Source organism: Solanum verrucosum, unplaced genomic scaffold, assembly GCF_900185275.1.
Source record: "Solanum verrucosum unplaced genomic scaffold, falcon-dt-bn FXZP01000229.1, whole genome shotgun sequence".
NCBI lineage: Eukaryota > Viridiplantae > Streptophyta > Magnoliopsida > Solanales > Solanaceae > Solanum > Solanum verrucosum.
The window spans coordinates 4842050-4869628 of NW_026020011.1; the positions used below are offsets into that span (position 1 = coordinate 4842050).

The 27579-nt window shown below is 32.9% G+C and overlaps 2 protein-coding genes and 1 pseudogene across 3 annotated transcripts; all 3 read right to left on the reverse strand.

Moving 5' to 3' along the window:
- Nucleotides 1–1791: 1791 nt before the first annotated feature.
- Nucleotides 1792–7553, reverse strand: LOC125820231 (deSI-like protein At4g17486). The gene is made up of 4 exons (XM_049499661.1): nucleotides 7209–7553; nucleotides 4118–4383; nucleotides 2550–2837; nucleotides 1792–2071 (listed from the first exon to the last, which is right to left on the reverse strand). The coding sequence occupies exons 2-4, from the start codon at nucleotides 4326–4328 to the stop codon at nucleotides 1827–1829; spliced, it is 744 nt and encodes a 247-aa protein (XP_049355618.1). The 5' UTR covers nucleotides 4329–4383; nucleotides 7209–7553; the 3' UTR covers nucleotides 1792–1826.
- Nucleotides 7554–16665: 9112 nt separating this feature from the next.
- LOC125820071 (arabinosyltransferase RRA3-like) lies at nucleotides 16666–19277 on the reverse strand (annotated as a pseudogene).
- Nucleotides 19278–20170: 893 nt separating this feature from the next.
- Nucleotides 20171–26204, reverse strand: LOC125819992 (probable protein phosphatase 2C 55). 2 transcript variants are annotated; one of them, XM_049499406.1, is made up of 6 exons: nucleotides 25936–26204; nucleotides 23994–24925; nucleotides 22650–22974; nucleotides 22412–22561; nucleotides 21450–21740; nucleotides 20171–20731 (listed from the first exon to the last, which is right to left on the reverse strand). In XM_049499406.1, the coding sequence occupies exons 2-6, from the start codon at nucleotides 24758–24760 to the stop codon at nucleotides 20705–20707; spliced, it is 1560 nt and encodes a 519-aa protein (XP_049355363.1). In that variant the 5' UTR covers nucleotides 24761–24925; nucleotides 25936–26204; the 3' UTR covers nucleotides 20171–20704. The 2 variants fall into 2 exon arrangements, with proteins under 2 accessions (XP_049355363.1, XP_049355362.1); XM_049499405.1 differs by having other exon boundaries at nucleotides 23994–24928.
- Between the last annotated feature and the right edge of the window lie 1375 nt (nucleotides 26205–27579).

A 27579-nucleotide genomic window follows, 5' to 3' on the forward strand; every position in this document is an offset into this window, starting at 1 on the left:
TTATTATTCGTTTTTTCACTATTATATTGTTATACATGTAATTTTATTTCCCTGTTTATCTTGTTATTCTACCATTGTTATTTTCCTTTCAATTCAGATTTGATTACACTTCTTTTGAACTAAGGATCTATTGGAAACACCCACTCTACGCCCACAAAGATAGAGACTAAGGACGGTATATATACGTCCTATTTTTTGAGATTCAACTTATAAAACTACACTAGATATATTTTTATTATTGTAACACATAAATATCCTACAATGTTTAATAACCTTACCTAACTTCTATTTTTTACATTTATTTCAATAGTTCAATGTATTAAAAGCTAACTATGCACATTTATGAATATTTAAACCAGTTAGTTGAGAAGCCAAAATTCAGGCTTTATTCTATTATATGATTTTATATGATCTAATTAATCGACTAGAGAAAAAGCTATACGTCTAGTAGAACACGATAATTTTGGTCAAAATCGTAAACTCGTGTTAAGGAATCCACTTAATATATTTAACATAATTTATCAAAACTCAATAATGTATTCTTTTTATGATTCACAACTCATTAACTCGCGATTTTTATTCTGCCTCTATGATAAAATGAGATTTAACTTGAAAAAAAAAACATATCATCAAGAGTATATATTATTATTATTATTATTATTATTATTATTAATATTATTATTTATTATTATATTATAAGTAGGAAGGTGCTTAGTCTAAAGTTGGATTACGAAAATGCCTTTCAACTTTTTTATTATCATTATCATATCATTATTATGTAACTTGTCAAAACTTCAACGGGCCTGGTTCAAACAAGTTCATGGGCTGAAAAAACATGGACCAGCTAAGGTCCGTTATTTGCGCCCCGGCCCGGGGCCAGGCCCAATTTTGTTTTCTAGGCCTTTTTTGGTGGGTCAACCCAGTCCGATAGGCTAAGCTCGGAACTTTGATACCAGTTACTGCTTAAATTCCATAAACTTCAAACATGTCATGTCTAAAGTTAGGTTTTACAAGAATGTGTGAAGTTTAATATGCCAATTAGAAATAATTGAACTTTAATCATATGTACATGAACTTGAGTTCAGGTTGAAATGCTTGAAGTTTCGACAAACATCAAACATACCATGTTCGAAGTTTAACATGACAAACAAAATGCTTAAACTTTAGTCATATGTGCATGAATTTCAAGTTGAAATGCTTGAACTTTAGTCATATGAAATGTCCAAACACCGCATGTCCCCCCCTCCCCCCCCCCCCCCCTCCTCATTATATACTAACCAATTTCAATTCTTTTATTTTCTTTTGTTAATCATGGTGTCCAAACCAATTTGAGCAATAGTTATTAGGCAACTCCGCTTACCACAACTAGGACATATGAGAAAAAAATTACCTCATGGTTTTGATCTCTGCTAAAATTTGAACTTGAGACCTCATAATTCTTAATTGACTTCATTGATCACTAGGTCATACCCCTTGATACAAAACAATTTGAATTCATATTGTGATGCATAAACATTTGCCTTGTGATTGGCATAAGCATTATATACATATGCCTTTTGAATCCACATTCTTTGATATGTAAGCTTAGTTGTTCATCCTTCTAGCTAAAAAGACACTATCAAAATTCAAAAACTAGTCCCACAAGCATCTCCATTTCATGTTGATACAACAACTCACTTCTAATTGTTGACAAACTTGCTTAAAAAAACCATATTACATACACTGAAATCATGTCATGTTACAAATACTACCACTTCCTAAGCATCATGACCTTAATAAGAACATTTTCTGTTCCAACAGATTCATTGAAAAGTGTCTATTATCTTTTACCTTTCTTTCAGAGACCTGTTGCTAGACTTTCTTAACTCCCAAGATGGTAAGCAGCCTTTCAAGGGTGATTGTAGAAATAACGAAGATGTCGATAACTGCCTTTGTCTTGTTGAGATTGAAGAAAGACAGCTGAATGCACTTCTTAGCCTTCTTCTTTCAGTAACATATTCTGGGCCATTAGGGTCATGTTCTATGGCGGCAACTTTCAGAGCCTCGGGTAGCATGCAGTTGAATGATGAACCTACGTACACGGAAAAGGAGAAAATGAGGCATATCATACAAAATCCTTAATAAACTCGAAAACCATGAGATAACCAGACAAAATTTTCCTTTACAAAACTTTTATACAGGAGGGGGCATGATGGGGTGGGGTGGGGTGGGGGATTGAGGGAAGGAAGAAGACAATCAACGTGGAATGTCATTTATGGAACTTGTTTTCCTATTCCCACGACGAGATCATGATTTGTAAGAAACTTGTTTTCCTAGAGAGAATGTTTTCAAAAATATTTTGACCAACCAAACATAGAAAAATAGAAAAACATTTTCCATAAAATATTCTCCTCCATAGCAAACACAATCGGATTGTCATTATGAAGCACATTATTATGAGGTTAGTTCTCCGAGACCAAGTCCATAGATAAATCTAGAGCCAGATGCTTGTAGGCACTATTAGTTGTAGTAATTGCTAATTAAAGAGAGGTGGAATGACAGAGGATTACCTAATTTTGCAAGTCGGTTTACCCACTTTGGTATCTTTTTCCCAGTGAGCTTGTAGCATGTATCGTTGCAAAAATGGTTGCAGTTCTTCGAAATCAAATGATATGTGTCACCATTATAGTTAGCAGCTTGACGTTCGATAAACTCTCTAACCTGACAGGGATCCAACTTTGTAACCCCAATGAATATGGACTTCCTAAACTTGAACCCCGGGCATTGTCGTGGTTCAACTTCAAAGACACCACTGCTTGAATAGTCATGAGCTCCAAATGCATATTCTACACCATGAACTGTAAAGTATGGGTCAGTTTCACTAAACGTATAAAAATATGAGACGCCAAATAGTAATACAACTAATTCAGACACAGATCCACTCATAGTTCTCCTTTTCCCATGTAAAGTTTCACATATGGCTTACTAGTTCTCATAAAACTATTAAGACGTAATGGTCAACCGTTAACACTTCTTCGGGATTCCCCTGTCGGAATGTCCCACATAAGGCTTTCTCAAGGGGATTAGAACCAAAATAGGAGTCAAAATAAGATGCAGAAAAGACTTCTTTTTGATATTCTGTAAATGAACGAATTTGGAATAACAAAAATGTGGAAAACTAATATATCTGTTACACACTCCATAACTTTCTAATCCCTCAAATTTAAGACCATTGTCTACATGTTTCCATGTTGGAGCCAAGATATTATATAGTCATCAAAAGCTTCTCTTTAGTGGCAACCAATACAACCTCCCGTCAAGAAACACAAGAAAGAAACTGATACAACCGTACAAATCAAGAAAGAAACATGCACTTAGACTTGTTAAGTTATTTAACGATAATAAGATAGTTTTCGATGAGTCCATGATTTGGTTCAGAGGAATCTCTCTTGCCATCAAAAAGTTTAAAGTACTTTTGAAGTTCATCGCTCCACCCAATACAACTTTAGAAGAATTTTACCAATTCTTTGGACTCGACTCAAAGACTTTGTAGAAAATGTAACCAGGTAGCATCATTTTGGGGACATTAACGGCAGCAAACCATGGGAAATTTCAGTAAGCACCTGAGATGTATTGTGAGGCACTAGAATCCGTAATGGCTCCTGTGTCGCTACATTATATGTTTAAGACCAAAGAACGGAGAGCAAACTTGACTTATGTTCCACTAACTTCAGACTTGAATTAGACTTCCCACTTTAAGCTAGACTACCAATACTAATTAAATGCATCTATCTGTTCTTGAATGAAATAAACCACATTTACAGGTTGGATTCTACATGGATATATCCAAGATACAAGTTTTGTTTCTGAATCTGAACACAAGACTTTAGCTAATTAGCTAAAACACAAGTCAAGATAGACAAATTAATTCATCGGGTGATGAAACATACCACAGTATATTGGATCAAACAAAACTAGGAAAAGCAATATATAAGGCAAAAACCCCAAAAGAACTGTATCTCCAAAAATAGGAGCAACATATCGATATCAAAAAATGGATATCGCTGTGTACATTGACACACAAATAGCCGTGAATAACAAAAAAAGAAGTGAGATGGAAAATCTAACAAGACTGTACCTTCCACACCAGAATGAAAAATACCAAGGCCAACCCAATATACATAGCCGTTCATAGGAGTCAAGTCATACACATTGAGATAAACAGGTGTGTCACCAGGACCATATCGATCTGATTTTGATTTGGGGAGCAAACAAAAATGTGCTGCTGATTTGGTCTTCAAATTGAGAGACGAAATTGATTTCCATCCTTTCTTTGGTTTTGTGGTCATTTTCCTTTCACTACTGAAATTAAGGTTCACTCAAGGCCCACCGGCCTCTTGATCTCTGCATGAACCAAGCAGCATAAGGAAACTTCAGGAACTTTATGAATCCAGAAAACCGAAGAAAGAAACTTTTAAAAATGAAAAATCAGAATAAAATTAAGTAAAGAAAGAACATAGAACGAGAAAATGAGAAAGTGAAACCATAGAAAGATCAATAATCATGGCTGTTTGATCACAATATCTCAATATAGTCGTATGCTGAATGTGAAAATCCTGCACTAGATAATGTTAGGCATGCAATACTATTGGTGACATGCTTTACAACACTTGTGTTTTATCTCCGCAACTATAGATCATATCATTTATCACTAAAACAAGCCCAAAAAAATTACTTTTGTCACCTAATAAAACTCATAGTAGTTGACCGTTGGATTACTAGCTTCCTTCAGATTTTACGAGTTATAGTTCTCATTCAACAACATACCATAATTGGTTTATTGTACTAACTACTAAGCTATATCACGTGCCTTAGAACTGATAGCCAGGAAACAAAATTTTAAACTATTCAGGTAAAGTTTTGGCCTTACACTGACATTGTACTGCCCTGATATTTCTTTCCTGATCTAAACAACTTTGAGTATAATGTAGGGAGACTTGAGAAGAAGCGTAATCATCAGCAAAACCCAATGGAGCACGTGTTGTTGATTAGCACTATAACTGAATAAGGCTTACGAGAGATTTAATGATAACATTCTATAAGAAGGTAGAGAACCAGAGAGCCGATGTATCTAAGCTATAACCGCTCGCTCGATGTCATTTTACTCCCATCCCTCCAAAAAACAACTTTGATGAATATGACATTATCATCCGCATTATATGCCTTGCCTTCCAAACGACGTTTTCTATCCAACTTCACACTAGATCATCAACACCATCACATGCAAGGTAGCACACAACACTTATTGTACAACAGCACTTTTGACTTGCTGAGAACAAGTATCATGCAATATAAAAACTCTATTTCCTTTTTGCAGTAAGGTATAAAAGTGTTCTTTTGATAACAGTGTATTTCACTTATCAAGTTAGCTGGTTTGTGATACCCCGCTTGACCCTTTGAGAATATAGAGTAATCTGCTTGTGCAGCTTTCCTGGTGAAATAGCCCCTAGTCTAACTTCTCAACCTTGAAATCTTCAATAATAGATTAAGTGCTCGACAGAAGGGGCTAAATGTTGGTAATCAACGAACCTTGAAATGTTCAATAATAGATTAAGTGCTCGACAGAAGGGGATAAATGTCGGTAATCAACGCCAAGGAAATTTCCTAGAAGGAATATAAGAATGAATCTTCAGAAGGGAGAAAGAGGATGAGAGGGACAAAAAGAATAGAATATACGATACCTGTCTCTTTCAACTTCAAAGAGAAGTCCACTAAATGTATGAGTGGGGAACCACTAATGTATACTATAATCTGTAGCGTGCATCCAGTAATGTCTTTTTCTTTAATCTACTTGTAGTTTTTTAAAAAGTCAAAGTTCAATTTCAAGGGAGAAATACAATATCTATTCATCAGCCAATATAAGGGATAAATTTGCTAATTTAGAAACATATATGCACAATCAACTATCTGGCAGCTACAATTGCGAAGAGATACGCATAAGAAAACACTTTTTGTTCGGGGTTTACCCTATGCGCACCCAAAGGGTAGCGGCTCCGGGTTCCCTTGTCATCAAAAGAGAAAACAGTTTTGTTCATTTAATATAACTGTTGTCACTTGAACATATATTTCCAGATAAACCATTACTGCCTTGAAACATAAGTCAAATTCAACTCAGTTGAAAAAAGGAAACTAAGTTGACTCTTCTTCAGCTCTAACAATCTCGCTAATGGTTCCAATAGAAAATCTGTTAAGTTCCTAATTAATCATTTCTCATAAATGTACATGCTTTACGCTTAGGATCTACGTAAATTTTATAAGAAGCCTTTTGCTCACATCCTTTCTTGGATAGCGAACAAATCCTGGTTCAAAAGATGAATATAAATTCAAGAAACCAAACAGATTGCCAAATATAGATATCAAATGGAAAATGCGAAAACAAAACAAATGTTCGTTTGGAAAGGACTTCGAAAGAGTAATAACATCTCTTACCTAATTTTTTCCAAAAAAAAGAGTTAAAATAAAATCCTTACCCCGGGATAGAGGATTCGAAGTCCAAGTCAAAAGCAAAGAAAGTAAACAGATTGAATCAAATGTCAATCATTATGCAATTGTCAACATCCATAGAAACACATAATTTTATTTTGCTCCAGATGTGCCAAGCAGAATAAATTACTACTAATTCAACATCTATACAAACAAACACATAATTATATTACTCTAGGATGACTACTAATTCAACAAAAACCAACTACTACCTCTCTAGACATGTAATCGCCGCCACATCGAAGCTAATTACATTTCCTACTTTACCCCTCAAACCATAACCTATTTCTCTAACTCATCTGCTTAAATTCAAAGGTTTTACAACAAAACTCAATTCTTTCAAACTTTTCATCCAAACCCCATGTCTTAAAATGCTATTTTCCCCACACACATAAGGAAACCACCAAAAATTTCTCATTAAACACACCATTTGCATATTTATGGAAAACCCAATGAAAGAAAAAAGGAAACTAAAGCAATCAGGCTAAATTAGCAAATCCAAACTTATAAAAATACCAGTTATACATCAGATCTTGCAGCAAGATTGAAACTTTGAAGCAATTCTTGAACAAACACAAACTTTAGCCAAGAATTAAGAGAAAAAGATCCAATCTTTACACAACAACAACAAAGGGAAAGCTTTTTCAAGAAATAACAACAAAAAATCAAGAAGAAGAAAGACTTACATATAGACATTAGTAAAAAAGATTGCAAAGACAGCAGCTTTTTAGCTTTCTCCAAGCATGTACACAATAACAATTCTTCTGTGAAGACGGGAGAAAGACAGATCACCCTTGAAATGAGGCTAATTGTGTCTCTGTCCAAGTGTTATTAACACATGCATAAAAAAAACAAAACCCCAGTAAATTAAACTTCAAGAAAATGTTGTTTGAGCAACAAGTGTTAATACAATTTTGCTCACAAGTAAATTATTTTTTTTGAAGAGAACACAGATTTCAGCAGCTAAAGCAGAAACTGACAGAAGGGAAGGGGGACACACACGCCCACACAAGTCTCTGTCCCTCTGCCTCACTTTCTTTTTTTTTCTTAAAATTTTCTAATATGAGTTTTGATTAATGGAAGAAAGAAGAAACATTTTTTAAGGATTTTTTTAAATTATTTTTTTCCCTTATTTGGTGTTCGGTATTCATATTGGAGCCCAATCAAATTCGAATTCAAGTCAAAAAGTTTCAGATTAGGGATAAAGTGTTTCCTAATAAAGACGACTTCGCGTGAAAAACTTTTGGATATAAAACATGATAGTTCATTCCTCTGTCTCTATTTTATGTGGCGGATGGACTAGTTTAGTCATGAAAATTGTAAATTTTGAAAAATTAATTTTTATTTTAAATAAAGAAAATGATATTTATTAAAATTTTAGGTTGTGTTTGATCATGAATATAAAATTGAAATAATTATTTAACTTTTATAATCGATCTAAAATGAAAGAGTGAATAATTTTTTAATGTTGTTCAAATTTTGAAAAAACAAGTAAGTTTCGGAATTTTTCAAAATTTTATAGAAATATGATCTTCAAAATTCAACTCTGAAAAAAAATAAAGAAAAAATCATTATCAAATGATTAGATAGAATCTTCGAGTATTTAAATAGTTTGAGAAAAGAATTATGAATTACATGGTTAATAAATTGAAATGATTTTAAAATTGTGGTCAAGGTTTTTCTTTTGAGTTCTCCATCTTATCTAAGTAAAAAATTATGGTATTAGTTCGAAAATACTTTTTAAAGTGGTATGTTACTCCATTTGTGTGTGCATAAATGGCTTTTTTCAACTTTATTTATTCATGTATTCTTGTCATTTGGTAGATCCAAATTCATAGCTTGTATTGAATTTGGGACTTCTTGTTTCCCCTATGTTTTGGAGAGTTTCAGATTGTACGAAAAAAGAGAAGAATTGGTGGTTTCTATGTATGTTTGGACAGTTCTTTTCTCATTGCTAGCTTTTGGCTTGAGTCAAAATCAAAATTCATTTCTTTACATGATATCATAGAAAGGTTCATCTCAATAATTATTTACCGATTATTGGTTATGTGCTCCCATATTAAATTTTTCATGCTCTAGATGTCGGGCCTTTAGTATGAGGTGGGGTGTTAGGTTATTAGGTCGGTAGTTATGTCCAAAGTTGTGTATCATTATTATGGTGTGAATAGGTGCTTCATTGTCGAGATAAAGAAAAGTATGGATCAATCAAAGGTCTCTTTAATACATTAAGATAAGATGTACACATACATTTTTTTTTTCACTGGAAGCATATTTGTTCCTTATATACCATCCCTTTTATGGCCGAGTAGACCTTTATGCACCTGCCTTTTGATTTGATTGTTGGTTAAGAAGTGAATTATTCATATATTAGAATTAATATAATTAACATATGCTTAGTATTTTTATTTTTTTATTTTTTTATTTTTAACATTATGCTTAGTAGTATTTTAGCTATTGTGTATAAAATCTAGCACATCAAGTACGATGTTTGGTTACCAGTTTACAATTCCACACATAACTAAAATATAATTAAGCTATGAGTAAATTTATTTATTATATTTTGCAAAGTAAAAAGATAAAATAATTAATACATGAATAACCAACATCCAAACAACCCCTAATTGAAGTTTGAGAATAATATGTTTTATGATATCATTTAGAATTACACGTTTACAATAATTAAGTTTAATAAAACCATTAATTACTTAATACTTTTGAAAAATGATAATGACTTTCAATTTACTTTGTCATGTTATCTTTAATATTTTATCGTGGCTTCCTCACTTCTGCTATTCCTTTTCTGGGACGATTTTATTATGTTTTTTGTTCAACCGCAAGTCTATCAAAAACAACTTCTCTAACTCCCAAGATGGCTAGTCACTAACCAGATAGGGATAATGTTTGTGTACACATTACTCTCATCGGTAATGACTTTCGATCGAAAATAATCATTTTAGAAAAACATTTTCTACAATTTAACATTATTATTAAACATTAATAATAATAAAAAAAGAGGCCTTGTTTTTATACTTATTCTTTTCCTGTTGGTTTTTTACTGCAGCTGGAATAAAGTTAAATTAGACAAAGCAAAGTTACAATTGAGTAAAGGACAAGCTAAGTTGAAGCTTGTGAAATGACAAGAGCAAAAGGAAAAGGACTAACAAAGAAAAGTAAGCATATTTGGAATTATATACTATTAAAATAAAATAAAATAAAATAAAATAAAATAATAAAATCAATTTTTTGTTTAATATTATAATATTAATAAGTTGTTTCGAAATACCTACGTATTGTTAAAATTAATGTAAATTTAACCAAAAATGGAATATAGATAATTTTTTATAGTTATATGTATAGTCGATTATAACTTGTTAAAAGGCATAATTATTATTGTAGTTTAGTGAAGTTTACGTTTCCTTTTGAAAAGATGCTACATCAATGCAATTTAGACAAAATTATAAAGTTTAAAGACGTTAGATTCTACTAATTTAAACTTGAAATATTATCTATACTTTACCAAAACTGTTTTTCATTTTTTAATTAAAATTGCTTTTGATTGATTATCCAAAAATATATATTCAGTATAATCTCGCAAATAAATTTTGAATAGGGTATGATGTTGGTGTATATGTAATGAAATCTTATTTCTATTTTTGTAAAATAGAGAGATAGTTTTCCGATAGACTCTCGACTATTCGATTGATTACCCAACAAAAAACAATAACAAAATACCCAGTGTAATATCATTAATGTGGTCTGGAGATTGGAGAGGATGGAGTATACACAGACCTTATCCATGCAGTTTTGAGAGATAGAAAGATTGATCGTTTCCGATACACACTCGATTAATTGGTTGATTACCAAACAAACGACAACAACAATATATACCTAGTGTAATATCATAAGTGGAGTTTGAGGAGGATAAAACGTACACAAACTTTATTCCTACCATGAAAGATAAAGAAGTCGTTTATGATAAATCTTCGACTATTTAATTGATTACCAAATTATTATTTTTTTTAAAAAGCAATAAAAAGGATGGATGAATTTATTTTTTGGAAAAATTTTATGATTAGCTTTGTTATTTTATTTTTTTTACTCATTATTTTCCACTAATTAAAGAAAAGGAAAATATCTGCAATATATCTATTCTAAGTTTAGTCACTATCTTGATAATGAAAAAAGGAAAAATAAAAAGGTGAAATGTCGACAAGATCTACGTTACAACAGTACATAAGTACAAGTATCTTCTTTCTTTTTCTTTTTTTAGACATGGTAAATAAATAGTCATTCTTTTTTTCAAAAAAAAATAATCAATATTCTTCTAAAAAAATGTCAAGTAATTAATAATCTCATTAAAAGAAAGGAGGAATATATATAAAATAAAGTTTGAGTATCTTTTTTTAAAAGGAAAAAATAAGAAAATTGAAATAATTAAATAAAGAAAATATTTCTGAGAACAAGCTCTCATTCGTTAGGATTTGTCCTAAATTTTTTCATCATATTTGGATTCTATCATAATTATGTTTTAATTAAGCAAAAAATTACTGGAAAAAAACTCTTATATATATATATATATATAAAAACTTTTTGTAGTGATAATTCAACGAAAGAGACCTAAAATATTTCTCTAGCTTCAATTTTTCTAATTTTTTTTCTCTTTTTGCGGGTGGAGTAGAAAGCTGATTTTTCCTTTCATTTTTAAAAAAACACAAAAATCGTAAAGAAAATTATTTTGTAATTCATCTTTAGTTGATGTCATAGCCTTATATACGGTTATAAAATTTAATCGAATGGTTAGTTGAAATGTAAAAATTAAAGGCGTATTCAGGATTTATAGATAATGGGTGCACTATTACAAAAAGGTGGATCTAAGATATAAATTTGACCGGTTAGATTCTTTTACTGAAAACCATTAAAATTTTAAAATCATGGGTCCAAAATTAACTTTTATTTATCCAAACCAGTTACAAAATATTAGAAAGAAAACTAAAACAAGATAGATAAAAAAATTCAAATTTCTAACATCACCTAGAGAGGTGCACCCAATCATCATCGTACTACATTATATGATACTTCGAGTCTGGATTCACGCATCTATATTTAAATATTTTTAAAAAATATAACACTACTATATATGATTTCGGGAGGGGACCATGGGTTCACGTGAACCCGATGACCCCCTACGCCCCTGGTAAGAATAATGTAATTTGAGGTTACTAGAAGGTAAAGATAACATGATTTACTAGTTTTGAATCTTTTGGATCATGAGTATAACTTTATTTGAATGGATTCGAATCATTTCAATTTATCTTTGATATGGAGTTTGAAATCGAACAGGTCTGATTGAAATTGAACAAGTCTGAAATGTTTTATTTGAACGTACAGACCTTATCTCCGCATAGAGCTTTCCTTATAGTACTGGGGCTAATGGATTGAGCAATTGCTAAATTATATTTTTTTGGATTATCATTGTGAATTGTTGTCCTTATTACTATCTAGAATTCAAGAAATCTCAAAACTTCTAATCTCTTAGTTGGAAATATAATTAATTTTAAAATTAGTTTATAGTGTTAATGTCAACTTATTTCAAGACAATATTTAAATATTCAGTGAACTTAAAAAATAACTCAAATTGCTATCATTTAAATTAATTTTATATTTTTCTATGTTGTCAATGTGATGAATGACTTATTTGGCTTTAAACTTTAAAAGGAACAAAGAACATGTCATAAATATGCAAATTGAATTAGAAACATTTTCTTTTAAACCAATTTCATATTTTTTTAAAAGTGTGATGTTCTTTGTTATGTCATTAACAAATACATTATGTGAAATGTTTGTTTATAATCTATAAAGTATACACTCTGTTCTCCCTCACTCTCTCCTTTCTCTCCGTCTTTCTGTTATGTAATGAATATCGAATAGTCATTGAAGGCTCACTAATTAAGGTATAATTACATTAGTCACATGTATCTATGTACTCAAATATATGTATTTGGGTAACTATAGCCGTCTTCTTCTTTTTTTAGTATGTAACTATGCATAAATACACTTGATACATCACAAATTTGGTATCATATAGATATATTTATGCATAAATTTACTAAATACATCACACAATACAGTAAATATATCAGTGAGCTCTCAAAATTAATTTGTAACTATTTACATAACTACACTAGATATTGCAAATACACTAAATAAATGAAATTGATACTGAATATATGGGATTAATATACACACAAATACAGTAAATGTGCTTTATTAATGTTGATCTTCTAATAACCTAAAACATTTTAAGATAGGTCATGTAGAAATGGTTATTTATTAGCAAATAAATACCAATTAACAAAATATATATCTACTTGTCAAATTAAATGGAGTAATTTTCCTAGATAGTCACCCATGTTTGGGAAATTATCTAGGAATATCACTTATGTTTGTTTTAGGACTACAATATCACTCAACTTTGCCTATTTTCTTCAAAATATACTTGACACAAAAAATACATTATCTCTCTCCTACTAGGATGTCATGTCACATTTTTTAATTTATTAATAATATTTTTTTAATTCTTTAAATGACAGTTTGTTTAATGTATCTACAAGAGAGCATTAATCCATTCTCTATGAAAATCTAGTTACTTCAATTTTATAGAGAAAATCTTTATCCTATGTTTCATTTACGAGTATTTGCCGTTATATCCATACAAAAATTTAGTCTTGTTGTCGAGGAAAAAATTAAACTAGTTACTTGAAGCTGATGAAGAAACAATAAATTTAGTTGGATATTTAGAGATAAACTAGATATTAGGAACATTGATTTTTACATAAACTATAAACATTTGTTGCTTGTTCACGGTAAAAAATCAAAGGTTTCTTGTTCATTGTAAAAAAAAGATTTTTACACAAACTATAAACTTTTGTTCAAAGCTTAGGTAGATTCAAACAATAGAAATATCCGATTCAAAAAGGCTTAAGTCATATGTGGCCCCGCAAAGTTGTCCCTATAATTCACTTAGACACCTTAATAGACCTTGTTTCCTATTAGACACTCCAATCTTAATAAATAAATACCTATTGAACATTTTTCTGACACTTAGTCTAAAGAGAAAGTGCGTGTAATACACATGCATATGAGGTGTCAACATGACAAATCAAATGAAGACACGTGACATTTTAATTTAAAATAATTATAAAAATAAATTTTGAATATAACAAAATCCTAAAAGAAAATACTTTAAACTAAAAAAATAAATAAAATTATACACCCCCTAACCCCCACCCCTGCACCCCACCTCTATTTCCCTTACAGAACTACCTTGTCCACCATTGTTAACCTCCATTTAGAAAAATTAGAGGTTTTAACATATATTATGTATGAATTTATCATTTTTATTTTTCTTTATGCCTTCTTTCTTATTTCCATTTAAATTGATAGTGTTTTCTTAAAAGATTCGTTTTTTTTAAAATTATTATTTTTCTGTTCCATTTGTGAGGAAGAAGGGGGTGTGTGGGGAGAGGTGAAGATGGAGAGAAAAATATTTAAATAATAATCCCATTTTTTTCGGTAAAGAAGATATGGATGGTCTCCATTTTTTCGGGCAAAGAAGACGTACATAATAATCTCTATTTTATTTGATAAAGAACTGGTGATCTCCATTTTTTTTCCAAGGAAGTGACAATAATAAGATGATTTTTTTAAAAAAAAAGGAGGAGGAAATTTGTGGGGAAAAAAATGGTGATGGATGGTTGCAGTAGGCGTGGTTTTAAAAGAGAGGAAGAAGAAAAAGATTGTGTACTTTTTTTTTTTAAAAAAAAAGAGAAATAAAAAGAAAAAATTGAAAAGGAAAAGGAAAAATGTTAAAATATTGATTTCACGCGCTTATCAAGACGTGAATTACATTTTCCGTGTCACATCTGCATAAAGTGGCTAAATGGTTCAAATTCGAGAGGGTAGATGTGTTCAATAGATACTAGCCCTAGTTGAAGTGTCTAAGTGAATTATGCGAACAACTTTAAGGGGCCGCAGATGACTTAAATTCAAAAACAAGCAAGCAAAAAACCCCTAAATTTTAAGAAAATTACTCCAATATCATGTTAAGTATCAAATTATTTCACAATTTACACTTCAAAAATAAAAGAATCAGAAGAAAACTTGGATTTTATCTCAAAAATACCCCAACTTTGATCGAATTTGTTATTGCGATACTAAATTTTCATGAAAATAGTCTAGGGAGGTAATAGGTCCTCATGAAAGTTTAGTGTCACAACAGCAAATTCGACCAAAGTTTGAATATTTTTTAGACCCTTATCCCTAAAATCTAACATAGATATTTTTTGGTAAATACAAAAAATAAATTATAATATAGCACTAGGTATATATATCTTGTGGGCCCAGTGCGTGTTGACAATTTTTTCAAGGATAGTGCCACGTAGGCCGAAAAGGGGTAGAAAATTATATATAAAATAAGTTAGGGGGGTAATAGGACCTTAGTAAATGTTAGGTGTGTCTCAGGGATTTTGGGCATAGGCTGGGGGATACTTATGCATTTCCCCAAAATATAATATAAATTACACTCAAAAGAGAAACTAAGGAAAATGATAAACAAAAAAGAAGGAAAACGATAAACAAAAAAAACAACTGCCCAAGATTTTTACGTTTGTTGTGATTTATTCTAAGGGTAAATGAAAAATAATAATTATTTTTATCTCAAACTTCAAAAATGACAAATAATTTAAAATAATTATTTCCAAACAATTTCCATGAGCAAAATGAAAGAAAATGAATTTAGTAATGGAAATATTAAAGGGGTATTATTTCACTATGCACACTTTTGTAGTGACCTATGAAAATTAAATTAGAAATATTTTCTTATTAAAACAATTTTATAATTTTTTTTAAAAAGTGTGATATTTTTAATCATGTCATTACTAGATCAAGATGCGCTATGCGAAAGGTTTGATTACACTCTACAAAAGTATATTAATAGTATCAAATATATATATAATGACAAACAAAAATCTAAAAATCCAAATCAATATCAAATCAGTTTAACTAATTTCAAAAAAATGTAAAAACCAAACGAAGTCAAACCCCAATAAAATTAGTTTATTTAATCAGTTTGATTTGATTTGATTTGATTTATCAATTTGAATCAATTTTTACTCAAATAGTAAACACTTATGCCTTTCACAAATATCTATTAAACTCAAATTAACTTATTAAAGATTTTGAATTAGCATGACTCCTTATGTCTCACAACTACCTATTTTTTAGGTAATGCAAATGCAACAAACTTCTTCAACCATGCAATCTCTATGATTTTTTTTTTTCATTCTTTCTTTTTAATCTCTTAACACTCATTCGAAATGAAAATCAAAAGAAAATGAATTTAGTGATACAAATATTAACAGGGACACTATTTCATATTCGAGTAGCCAAAGATACATCTGTGGCTGATTTGAAAAAAGAAATAAGTAATCAAGAAAAACTTCCAGAGAATCGTTTGATTCTCATGTTGGATACAGGACATGGAGATTCAATCATGTTGAATGACGATGAAATTTCCCTTGTGGATTATGGGGTAAAAGATGGATCTCATTTTTACCTATTTTTTAAGCTTCCCGATAATAATAATAATAATAATAATAATAGCAATAATGGTGATGGTGATGGTGATAGTGTCAGTTTTGTCAATCCCGAGACTCCGGTTTCTCAAGGAGATTCTGTTACTTCTGTTGCAAAGTAGACAGAGACAGATTCAGGATTTTGAAGTTACTGGGTAATAGTAAATCTTTTTCCGTCAATAAGTGTAGATTTAGTTTAGTGGTATGACTTTGATGGCTTTTGGTCTATGTTGTATTACTCGACTAACCAGAGTAGGATTCAGGATTTGAGCTTTTGTAGGTTTAACTTTTAAGTTTTTAGTATTTAACCAATTTTTTTTAAGTTATGAATTCATATATCTACCATTTGTTTGCAAAAACTTTTTTATAAATGTTTACACCAATACATGTGCATCGAAAGTATTAGATTCAGATGAAGCTGATACTAGTACTCTACCTCCACCACGAGTAGGTAAGTGACAAAATTGATATTACAAGAAAAAGAAAAAGTAGTAGGTACCGAGTGGAATATTCCAGGTGCACGTATGCTGGTCCAGACACCACCGTCGTTTAAAATAGAAGTACCTATCAATCTGAACCATCTGGGAATGCATCCAAATTAAAGCATCTTGTTTGCTATAAACATAGTACTCAACAACTGCTTTCATTCTATAAAGCTTATCTGGATGGTAATTTATATGAACTGCAACTAGCTTCAACTTCTTCAAATTCGAATCTTTTCGTATGATTTTGAAAAGGATCTTGCTATTCATGAACAAGTAGAAATCCATTACTCTCGTAGAAGCATAGAGTCCAATGTACCCGGTGTACGATGGAAAGGCTAACTCTTCATTGAAAACAGCCTGGTCCTAAGCATTTGGCTCTTGAGTGAGCCTGTTAGCAACGCGATCCAAGAGTTCAATTGCAGGAATCGTTGGACAGATATAGCCCATATCCTCATTGTATGAGTGTATCGGGCCCAACCCATATCAGCTTCATCAGAGACGTCGTTGTAGCCATAAGCTGTCATGTTGTTGTGACCATTGGACATGACCTCCACGTCTGAATCGCGGTATAGATGATCAAAAGGATTTTGTAGATACACAATGTCGACATCAGAAAGCAGGACGCTGTAGCCAAGCTGCAATAACTCTCTCAGAATTCGGAACTTTAATCCTGAAATGGCATGGTTACCTCCACTTTTAACAATAAAATCGACAGTCTCATCAGTGTCTCTCCCCGTTTTCATTACAGAAATCTACAACGTCATCATCCAATGCAACGACCAGATAATTTGGTATACCCGCCCTTTTTACGTTGGTTAACCACATTTCCAGCATTGATTTCACAATTGAATTGGCAAGTACAACTATGACCTCTTTCCCTACCGCAACCTTTGTCAATATCTTAGCTAGTCTCGGGTTCACTGATTCGTCTGGAAGGACAGGACGGTTAGTTCTTGAACTCTTGACTTTGCCAGACGGAGCAGCTTTTTTTAGGTTCACCTAACAATACAAGTGGCTCCTGTGCACGGCTTTTTTCCTGCTCGGCTATCTGAAGCTTTTCATTTAGTTCTTTTACTTGCTTCTGCAACTCTGCATTCTTCTCCGACAACCTCCTAATGTATGATCTCAACATGTTCATCCACTCTGTGGATTCATTCGACCATGACTCGACCTGTGAATTAGATGTCAAAAGTTAAAACGTACATACATAGAGAAGACTTCAACACTGATCAAACGACATTTTGGCCGTTATACCAAATGTCACATGTAGAAAAGATACTAGTCATGGAGTGTTTATCGTCAATACTCAGAATTATATGCAGCATATGAATATAGACATAATGCCTAAATGCCTCATCTTTCAGAAAGATGAGAAATGAGAATGGGGCTGAATGCAGACACCGTCAATAAAAGGATAGCTCCGTGCATGAATCATCCCACGCTCCTACAGGGAGCCAGGGAAGGTTTGCACCCTAACAAGGTACAATGTAAGCAGTCTACGCTAACACAAGCATTACTGGCTGATTCCATATCTCGAAACCAAGACCTATAATGTTATATGGAGACAACTTTACCGTTGCTCGAGATAGTATCATAACCAAAATCTCCTCAACTCTTAAACTATCAACACCTAATCACATATCAACGCATGAATCGATGATCGACTAGACCTCAATCCTATACTAATCAGATTCGTTTATACTTATCACTTATATCTGATCCACTCTACTCAGGCCAATTTTACTACAATACTCAATAATCTGTCTCTTATTGTAACTCTGCATCCCATATCCCACCTCAACAACAAAAAAAAAGGAGATAATAATAAGCATCTGATGTAAAGTAAACACTCCCTAGCTCCAACCTCTATTCCGGTTTATGTGACACCAGTTAGATTTTGAGAGTCAAAAGTTCGTTAATTTAGACATGGAATCTATTATTTTGATGACAAGAGAAACCAGCAGCCGCTATCCTTTGGTGCGCATAGGGTAAAACCTCCACTCCTATGCAATAGCTCGCAAACCACACGAGAGAGGTAACCCGCACTAGGCAAGCCCAGTGCGACAAGCTCAACCCAGAAGTCAAACCCCTTGTTTTCGCTCGCAAGGGGTTCCGAACTTGAGACCTCCAACATGAAAGTCCCAAGGCCAAACCATTGGGTCATCCCGAAGGGTAAATTTACATATTTAAAAACAAAGTGAAAAACACTATAACTCACAATAATTAAATGACATGAAAAGAACATGGTCAAAGAAAAACTTATTTCGAGTCATGAAAACAGTCTCTTACATAATACGATGAGGTACAATAGGCCATTATGGTCATACTCTTTCTCAAATTCCGCGCATAACGAGAGCTTAGTGTATCAAGTAACAGAGAAATTAGTGCAGAGTGACTTACCAAAACATCATATTTAAACAAAGGATGAGATTTAGGTGGTGGATTAGGATAAAAGAATCCATAGGGATAAAAGAAAGCAAAAACACAACCAACAACAACACCTATTACAATTGCTGCACCAATTCTTGAAGTTGGAGACCCCATTTGGATTTCTGTAAAATTTTAGCTGCAAAATTTCAAAACTGCACACATAAAAAGTTGAAATTTTGTGGTATTTTATTGACTCTTGAGATGATTTAAAAAAGAAAAGGTTAAAGTCAAGTAGTGGAAAGACTATTTTTTTATGGAGTTGCAAATAAGTTGTTTATATGATTGAGAATGCTCCACTTGAATTTCTATGCAATTGCATTCAAAAGAAAATGTTGCAAAAGTCCAATAATTTTATCTTGACTATGATTGTTGTAGAGATATATTTAACTAAAAGATTGTGTTATATGGAGGGAGGGTCGGAGCTAGAAGTTTGGGTACGGATACGATCAAATCCAGTAAAGATTGTTTAAATAGTTTATTTCACATTCATTGTGTTCTATCTCCTCACCCTCATTCCAACTACGTCATATCCACTTCTCATAATGTTTATCTAGATTGTATATATTTTTTGTTTACGTACCAAATATGAAAAAGTTGTGTAAAAAAAAACATGTTACTTTCATATCGAACACACCCAAAAACTCGTATAGATGATTTCTTTAAAAAATAAAAAAATAATACCTTTTTCCTTCAATTTATGCGATATTTTTAGTTTATCGAAACGTGTGATATTAATATCAAAAAATCATTTTACTTGATTAAATTTCATACCATTTAAATCCCGAGAAACAAAAAGTGTAATGAGAGACTTTGCACCAAAAAGTCACATGTATGGCTCCTCCTACTTAATATATGAAGAATGTAGTAGATTTAGAGTGTGTAATTGAGATACTTTCGAGTAATTTGATAGGTAACTTATTATACAATGTAGAACTAGAATTATTATTTTTTACATAATTGTGACTTGTACCACAACACACATGCTACAATGGCGGGGACAAGGGGTCGCAATGATCGGTATGTACTAGTATCAAGATCGCGTCTTAGACAAGTGAATCTAAACAAAGAAAACGAAAATAAAAAAGATGAACATAGGGAACAAAGGAGAAATGCTCATTTATATACAGCCAGTGGGAAAATCATGTCCAAGAATACTATTACACTGGAAAAAGATAACAGAATTTGGTTTCCAAGAATTGAAGAAAACTTAATGCTGCAAGTTACTGTATGTCCTAACTAGCAATTCTATGGGAAACCAACATATTTCCAGAAAGATAATTCCTAAATAAGCACCATATATAGGAGTACAATTCTGTCTACATCTATTCCATATACATGATCAGCACTCGTATGATCTTTCCACTAACGGGAGAGGGGGGGACGGAGGGAGAGAGACAGAGAGAGAGGGAGGGAGGGAGTTGTTTGCGATCTACCTTCTTCGCTTGTGTGTGTGTAAGGCATGGAGTGGGACAGAGGGGGTAAATTGCCAAGACTAGTGCATCAGAAGTAAAAGTGATCTTCGAGATATTTCACACGATATAAGCAAGGATTTGACATCCCCTTCATATGGAGCTTAAAACCTGTAGGCGGTAGACCAAAGCCAAGCGATCCAAAGCAAGAAACCAAAGCTCTCAACTACATCTTTAAGCTGTTAGATCTTTCCTGCACATCACGGGACAAGAGAGGCATCAGTTTCCATTTTCTATAAAACCGTACACGAGAGTAAGCTACAGCTTCTACTATGTTTGAAATACAACCAGGAACTCGTTGAAAAGGTGCTTCATAACAATGTTTTGATAAGTGAGGCCATGTTGAATGATAAGTCAACATGATGAGAGTTTTTGTAAAACGCTGATATGAAACAGTAAGAACTAGGACTTTCTATATCTATTGAAAACCATTAAAAATTGAGATCTATATCTATTGAAAACCATTAAAAATTGAGAGAAAAACTTAGATCAATCAAAACAGCAACCACATCATAATAACTGAGCCTTCTAAAACAATACCAAACGTGCGCTAAAGATGACATCAAAGAATTAAGATGACATGCTCCGTAGGTGATGTCGGAATGAAAACGAACTAAATGAAGAGTAGGGTAACATAAGCATGAAGTGACACAAAATGCAGCACTCTTCACAGGTAGTAAAGGTTATATTTAGAGAGAAATAAAGGAGGATGTGTGTGTTTGAAAGGTTTGGCACAGCCTTTTTGTGTAGAAGTATGATAGAACAATTTAGCACATCCAGAGAAGTGAAGTGATGCCTGTCATTTCCATGCAAGAAAAAAAATTGTAAATGTAAGCAAACAAAGAACTTAAATCCTACAAGCTGTCGAGAATAAAAGGAGGGGAGGTGGCGAAAATACAGAGTGCTCATACATTTCTGTCACTGCTTATGTAGGACACAACCACAGTTATATCGTCCAGCTTCCCGCCATAGTAACGGAACCCAGCTTCTTGAGCTGCAGAAGAGAAAGGGGTCTGCCTGTTTTTATCCTGTGCTCTTTGCCGAGCTAATGCAGCTATCTTCTGAGCTGTCACCTGTGGCCCTAAGCCAGCTCTTGTTGCATGAACAACAATTGCATTAATATCATTGTTGTACAAATTGTCAAACAACCCATCAGTACCAGTTATTATAACATCTCCTTGTGCCACTGGTATTTTGAAGACCTGCAGCACAGGCAAGTCATTCAGATTAAGAGAGAATTGTGCTACAACTAAATGAATTGGAGGCATCCACAGTGAACCAGTTGAAGGAACAATTGGAGTCCTGAACCGACATAAACAATTCAGTTGATACTGCGATTTCTGCTCAACCGATAAAAGAATGAGCAACGCATTTTCTCTTCTTTTTTTTGGAGGAGGGGTGATGAATGCCTTTAAAAGAAATATAGTGATGACAAGACAGGATGCCATTGACATTACCAAGAAGTTCTGATCAATAACTGAAAAGAAATGACATTTGTCACAACTAGAAAAAAGAAAAGGGAGGACAAGAACCATGAGGGGAATTTGAGCTAATACTAGAAAATGAAAAAATATGTCTAAAACATGGTACACTTCTCGTGATTCACATCTATGATGACTAAACCATGAAGAAATGCATCTCTCCATATTATGTTTAACTAAAAAAAGTAATTACAAGGAACTGTACAGGAACAACTTAAAACAATGAACCCAAAACACTGTGCTCTCCTAATAACATAGAAAAGTCGTAACAGAAGACTGAATAAAGGCAACACTCTTTGATTTGAGTATGACAAATTTTCCAGACTCCGATAAACATAAGCTCTTAACCAAGTTCTACATAGTATTTAGAAAATGGGGCAGGCATCACTAACCTCTCCAGAACTTGGTAAGTCACCAGCATTACCACTCTCTAGTTGATATGTGAAATTGAAATCATGCTGCTGCACAGGGGATCTGAAAACAGTAGATCCATCTCTGACCACTATGAATCCGCTATCTCCTAAATTAACAGCATGCAGACCCTGGGAAGAGAAAAAAAATGATAAGTCTAACAATGGCCAAACTCAAAAGAATGCATACTCCAACAATGGCTGAGAATTGCACATGTACCTGATCTGTGAGGGCAATTATACAGGCAGTTGAGGAACCTTTGGCTTTTGTGCATGTATAAGCTTTATCGAGGACTCTGGCTGGGTCCACTGAACCTTTAGGCTCATCTTGAATTGCGGCCACTGAGTTCGACATTAGCTCTCGTGCATACTTCCCAGCATCAATACCAAGATCAGCCCAACCACCAACACCATCAGCTACACCAATTGCTTGTTCATCACTACAAATAAAATGAGCATCCTCTCCACCAGTATCTTCTTTATCAGGATGAGGCAGGTAACATGATCCGGAATTTAGTTTCAGGGTTCTGTCAATGCGGATATTCCTGCAATTGGACCAAAGCAACTATAGGAATGAATAGAAAGACTTCTCACTTCAATGTAAAAGTAAATGCAATATATTCTTTTGATAAGCAATCTACAGAACATGAAGGAGAGAATATACAAAATGTTCGAGATCTACATAATGACTAAGCAAAAATATCGGTACTCTATAGCAAAAGGTATTAGGTAAGCCACACTTTCCTCTATACAAATAAGTGGGATATGATATAAATCCAACTAATCTTCCACAGAGATGGATGCCAGCTCAAAGAAATGTTTCGAACAAGAGATAAGCTTGTCAGAGCTTTGAACTTTGTTTTTTTTCCTCACAGTAGCTAGCCTTGAGAAACTTTCAGGATGATTTTAACTTTTACATAGTACTTTTTTACTCAAGTTCCAACTTTGAAATTAGCTAGTAGCTTGCTCATGGTGGTAGATAAATTGTATTAAGCATCTAATATTTTCTCATAACAGACAACACTAACAACGATGCCTCAACCAAAGATAGTTGAGGAGCATCTAAGGTCTAACATTCTAATACTTCTCAAGTCATTTTTGTGTTTTCTTTTTTAGTTTCCAGATTGTGATATTGGCATATATGGTTTTGAAGCACAGGCAAATAAAAGAAAATATTATCCCAACCGACGCAATCTAACACGTGACTTCTTTCAATTCTTAATCTACTTCAGGTGCAGAAGTTCATAAGGTGGCAAATTTTCTCAATCCTTGAGTTCTTGAATTTTCTTCTGGTATAAACTATGGAGATAACACTACATTCCAAGGACTTCTAATACTTTCAAAAATTTAAGCACTACTCACACCAATTTCCTTAAATTTATTTAACAACAAGATGTCAAGTTTCTATCTACTGAGGATAGTGTTCAAGTCAATAATAATTCCTTCACTTCCACATATGTAGTTTGCATATTTCTCTTTTTGTATTGTATGAAATGACATGAATTCCCTGTATTTCAGCTATACAAGGTTGAAAAAGAATAGAAAGTTATGAAAGGAAGCATACTGTTCAGATGAATCCGCTGAACTTGAGAGCTGCACCCCACACGTAGAGTTACCAAATGACACATCATGAGCAGTGCCAGTAGAAGAAGAAGCAGTTGATGAAGTATGGAACCCCATCAAACCAAAGCCTGCATATAGATTAGAATTTCCCCGTTTCTTTGCTACATTGTATGCGAAATATCCGTAAAGTAAAAAGTTGTTGGGCTGATTTTTATTTCTCAAACTCATGCTGGCTTTTCTACAATTATCAAAGCTTTTATTGCTGTAAGAGGTAATAGGATTATTTACAGAAAGAACACCATTGAGATGTCTTGAAGTCATTTTGCTTGAGGAACAACCAGGAGGAGAAGTTCGAGAACCACAGATTTCCATAGGTGCTTTGTGAGAGTCGCTGTCAGACAAACTTTTAGCAGGGTCCGATATCACGTGATCAATGTGATAGCCACAGATGTGAAATGCTGGCCCTGACACAGAAGGAATTGAAACTGCACGAGAAATAGCTCCAACTACAGAAATATTCTTTTTCTGGTTTACTACGTGCAAATTCGTTTGTGCGGCAGCTAAGGTTCCAGGCTGGACAAGCACATTCAGGTCAGTTGGTCTTGCAAATGGTACTGAATAGAAGCACTTTGAATTGCCAAACAACAATCTCCCTTGGGCAACCAAAATCTCAACTGAATCCTGGAGCCCACTTTCTTTCCCAGAAATGGATTTCTGGAGTCCCTGTCTAGCTGCCCGGCTTAATCTAAAAAGATAGCTACTCGGCATGTCGGCTTACTAACCACAGCTGATTAGCTTGGACCTCTTTATAGGAAAAAACACAACCACCACTACTATACACAAAAACTATCATTACGCTCACTACATTTAGTAACAAGCATCAACTCATGCACTACCCCCCCTTCTCCGATATAACTTTGAGAATCCAGACACCTACTGAACATGAAGAAGAATATTATGAGAAAGAAACCATGAATATTTTGGTTAATTAACTGTACTCAATAGTAGTATTAAACATTAATGCATATGTAGTTTATGTTTGGAAGAGTATCATTTGATCTCATCTTAAAGTTAAAACTAATCAAGAAGAGCCACACAAATACAAAACCAACTAAATTAAATAAAAGGAGCACGAAGAAACTATTGCTTAATCATCTAAAGACATAGCCCACTCATAGAAAAAGAATAAAGAACCATAATATTATCAGATAACCCCAATTCCAAATTAGTTGGAATTGGTTATATACATGATACGTCTACACCACTCTATTCAGGTTCAACTTGATCCATTCCCATAAATACATTTTTTCTTTCTTTGATAGAATTCCAAGATCCATGTCTGAATCCACCCACAACTCATTGCCATTCCCACTACTAAGAAACTCAACATGCATCATTCATTAAGTGTGGTCAATCCCAAATATCCACGTCCTCAATCAATGCAAATAATACACTTCCACACCACCAAGAGCGTACAAAACTCTTTCTCTAAACTTAATCTAGTTGGATCACTGATATAAATCTCGTATATCCGTTCTACTCTATTTGGGCATGTTTCATTCCAATACTCAATAATTTAGGAACGCATCGCACCCCAGCAATGTGAATCTCATATAGGCAGAAGTTAAACATAAGAAAGAGATCACAATATACAATATGGACATCGAAAATCAAAGCAAACACAAACATAAAGGGGTCCAAACTTCACACCTTTATAGAACAACAACAACAACATGCCTAGTGAAATCACACCAGGTGAGGTCTGGAGAGGGTATAGTGCACCAGACCTTACCACTACCTCGTGGAGGTATATGCAAACTACAAGAGAACAACAAACACAACAATCACACAAACTCAACAATTTTCAATAAAAAATGAAAAAGATCAGAGCTTTAAGCAACTACCCATTACAAAAACAAACAAGAAGGGTTCAAAGATTGCACCTTTATGAATAATAATTGCAGGAAGCAAACACCCAGATGACAAAATCCATATAAAATCACAAGCAAACAAAAAGAAAAACTTATGAGCTCCAAATAATATGTTCTTTAAATGCCCCAAGTGTTTCTTGATTTGCCTTCATATGAATCTTGAGTTTGTTAGGTTGGAGGCTTCTCTCTCCTCTCTCTTTCTCTCTCTTGAGCTGAGCTAAAGGGCTCAGTTAATCTTCCCCAACCAACAAACCCTAATAATCACCAATGAAGAGTTTTGACTTTTCAATTTTGGAATGCTTACATATATGGTTAGCAATTAAAAACGGAGAAAAAAACATATTTGGATTAAATTATAGGATACCCCTCCTCGTGTTGTAAAAGCAATTGGACTTCACTCCCTTGGGTTTTTTGAGTTTAGTTGTAGCACCTTCAAAATTGAATCGAGAAAAGCGTTATTGGTTTATTGACGATTTCTGTAAAAATTTAGCAATTTTCTTAATTGGTTGATCGATATTGAAAATATAATTAAATAATAAAAGTATATTTTATCAAATAAGTTAAATTTTTTAAATGAAATGGGATATCATAATAAGGCACATCACAATTCTTGATTTACCAATGTTGGACCCCATATAAGATTGTTCACGCTCTAGATGTTCAGCTATGGGTGTTGAGGGGTGTTGACTATCATATCAATGGCATGAGGAGGATTATTATTTTTATCTGGTTTTAGGCAATCCTCACTTCTTAAACTTGATTTTCAGATTGAGTTATGTATCAAGTTCATAATATGATATCATTTTTTAATGGATATTAGTGAAATTCGATTCCAAAACCTTTAAAAAAATGGAGTAACCTAAAGTTCTTTATAAGTTAGGTCAATGCCAGATTGTATGGGTTGTGACATTTTCTTCTAATAATAACATATTTTTTGATAAAAATAAATTTGAACTTTATGTCATTTGATTAAAAAAAAATGTTGAAATCATAAATAGAAATGAGACAGTTGTAGGACTCGTTTGACCATAGATTTCTAAAATAATATTTGGGGGAAAAATTGGCAAATAGTGTTTGTTCATAGAATTTGCTATTATTTGGCAAATATTTTTGGTAAATATCCCAAATTCTCAAATACTAGTTTTTTCTAGTATTTCGGTCAAATATCATTATTTGGGATATTTTAAAAATTGAAATTTTACACCAAACTTTTATCTTTTACAAAAAACACCATCTATAGTAATTGTTTGCGTTGTATTACATAATTTTTTAAGTGAACATCAAAGTAGTGATGAAATATTCAGTGAATATTCAGTGATGATATGGTTGTTGATGAAAATGATGAACAATTGGCTCAGGGTAACAAAGTTATGTGTTTTGTCTACTTCACGATGTATGGAATGATGTTTGTTGCACTCACTCCAAACTACCACATTGCTCCAGTATCATGGACACTACTTGTTATTTGTTGCAACGAAGATCCAATTGACTTGTAATATAAACTTATGGTTAATTTTGATAGTTTTTTAAAACATATGAGTATAAATCATATTTGTCTAAAAAAGTGAAATATGTTTCCTAAATATTATGGTCAAACACATGGTGAAATTTCACTCAAATTTTCACCAAAATAATATTTGAAAATCTATGACCAAA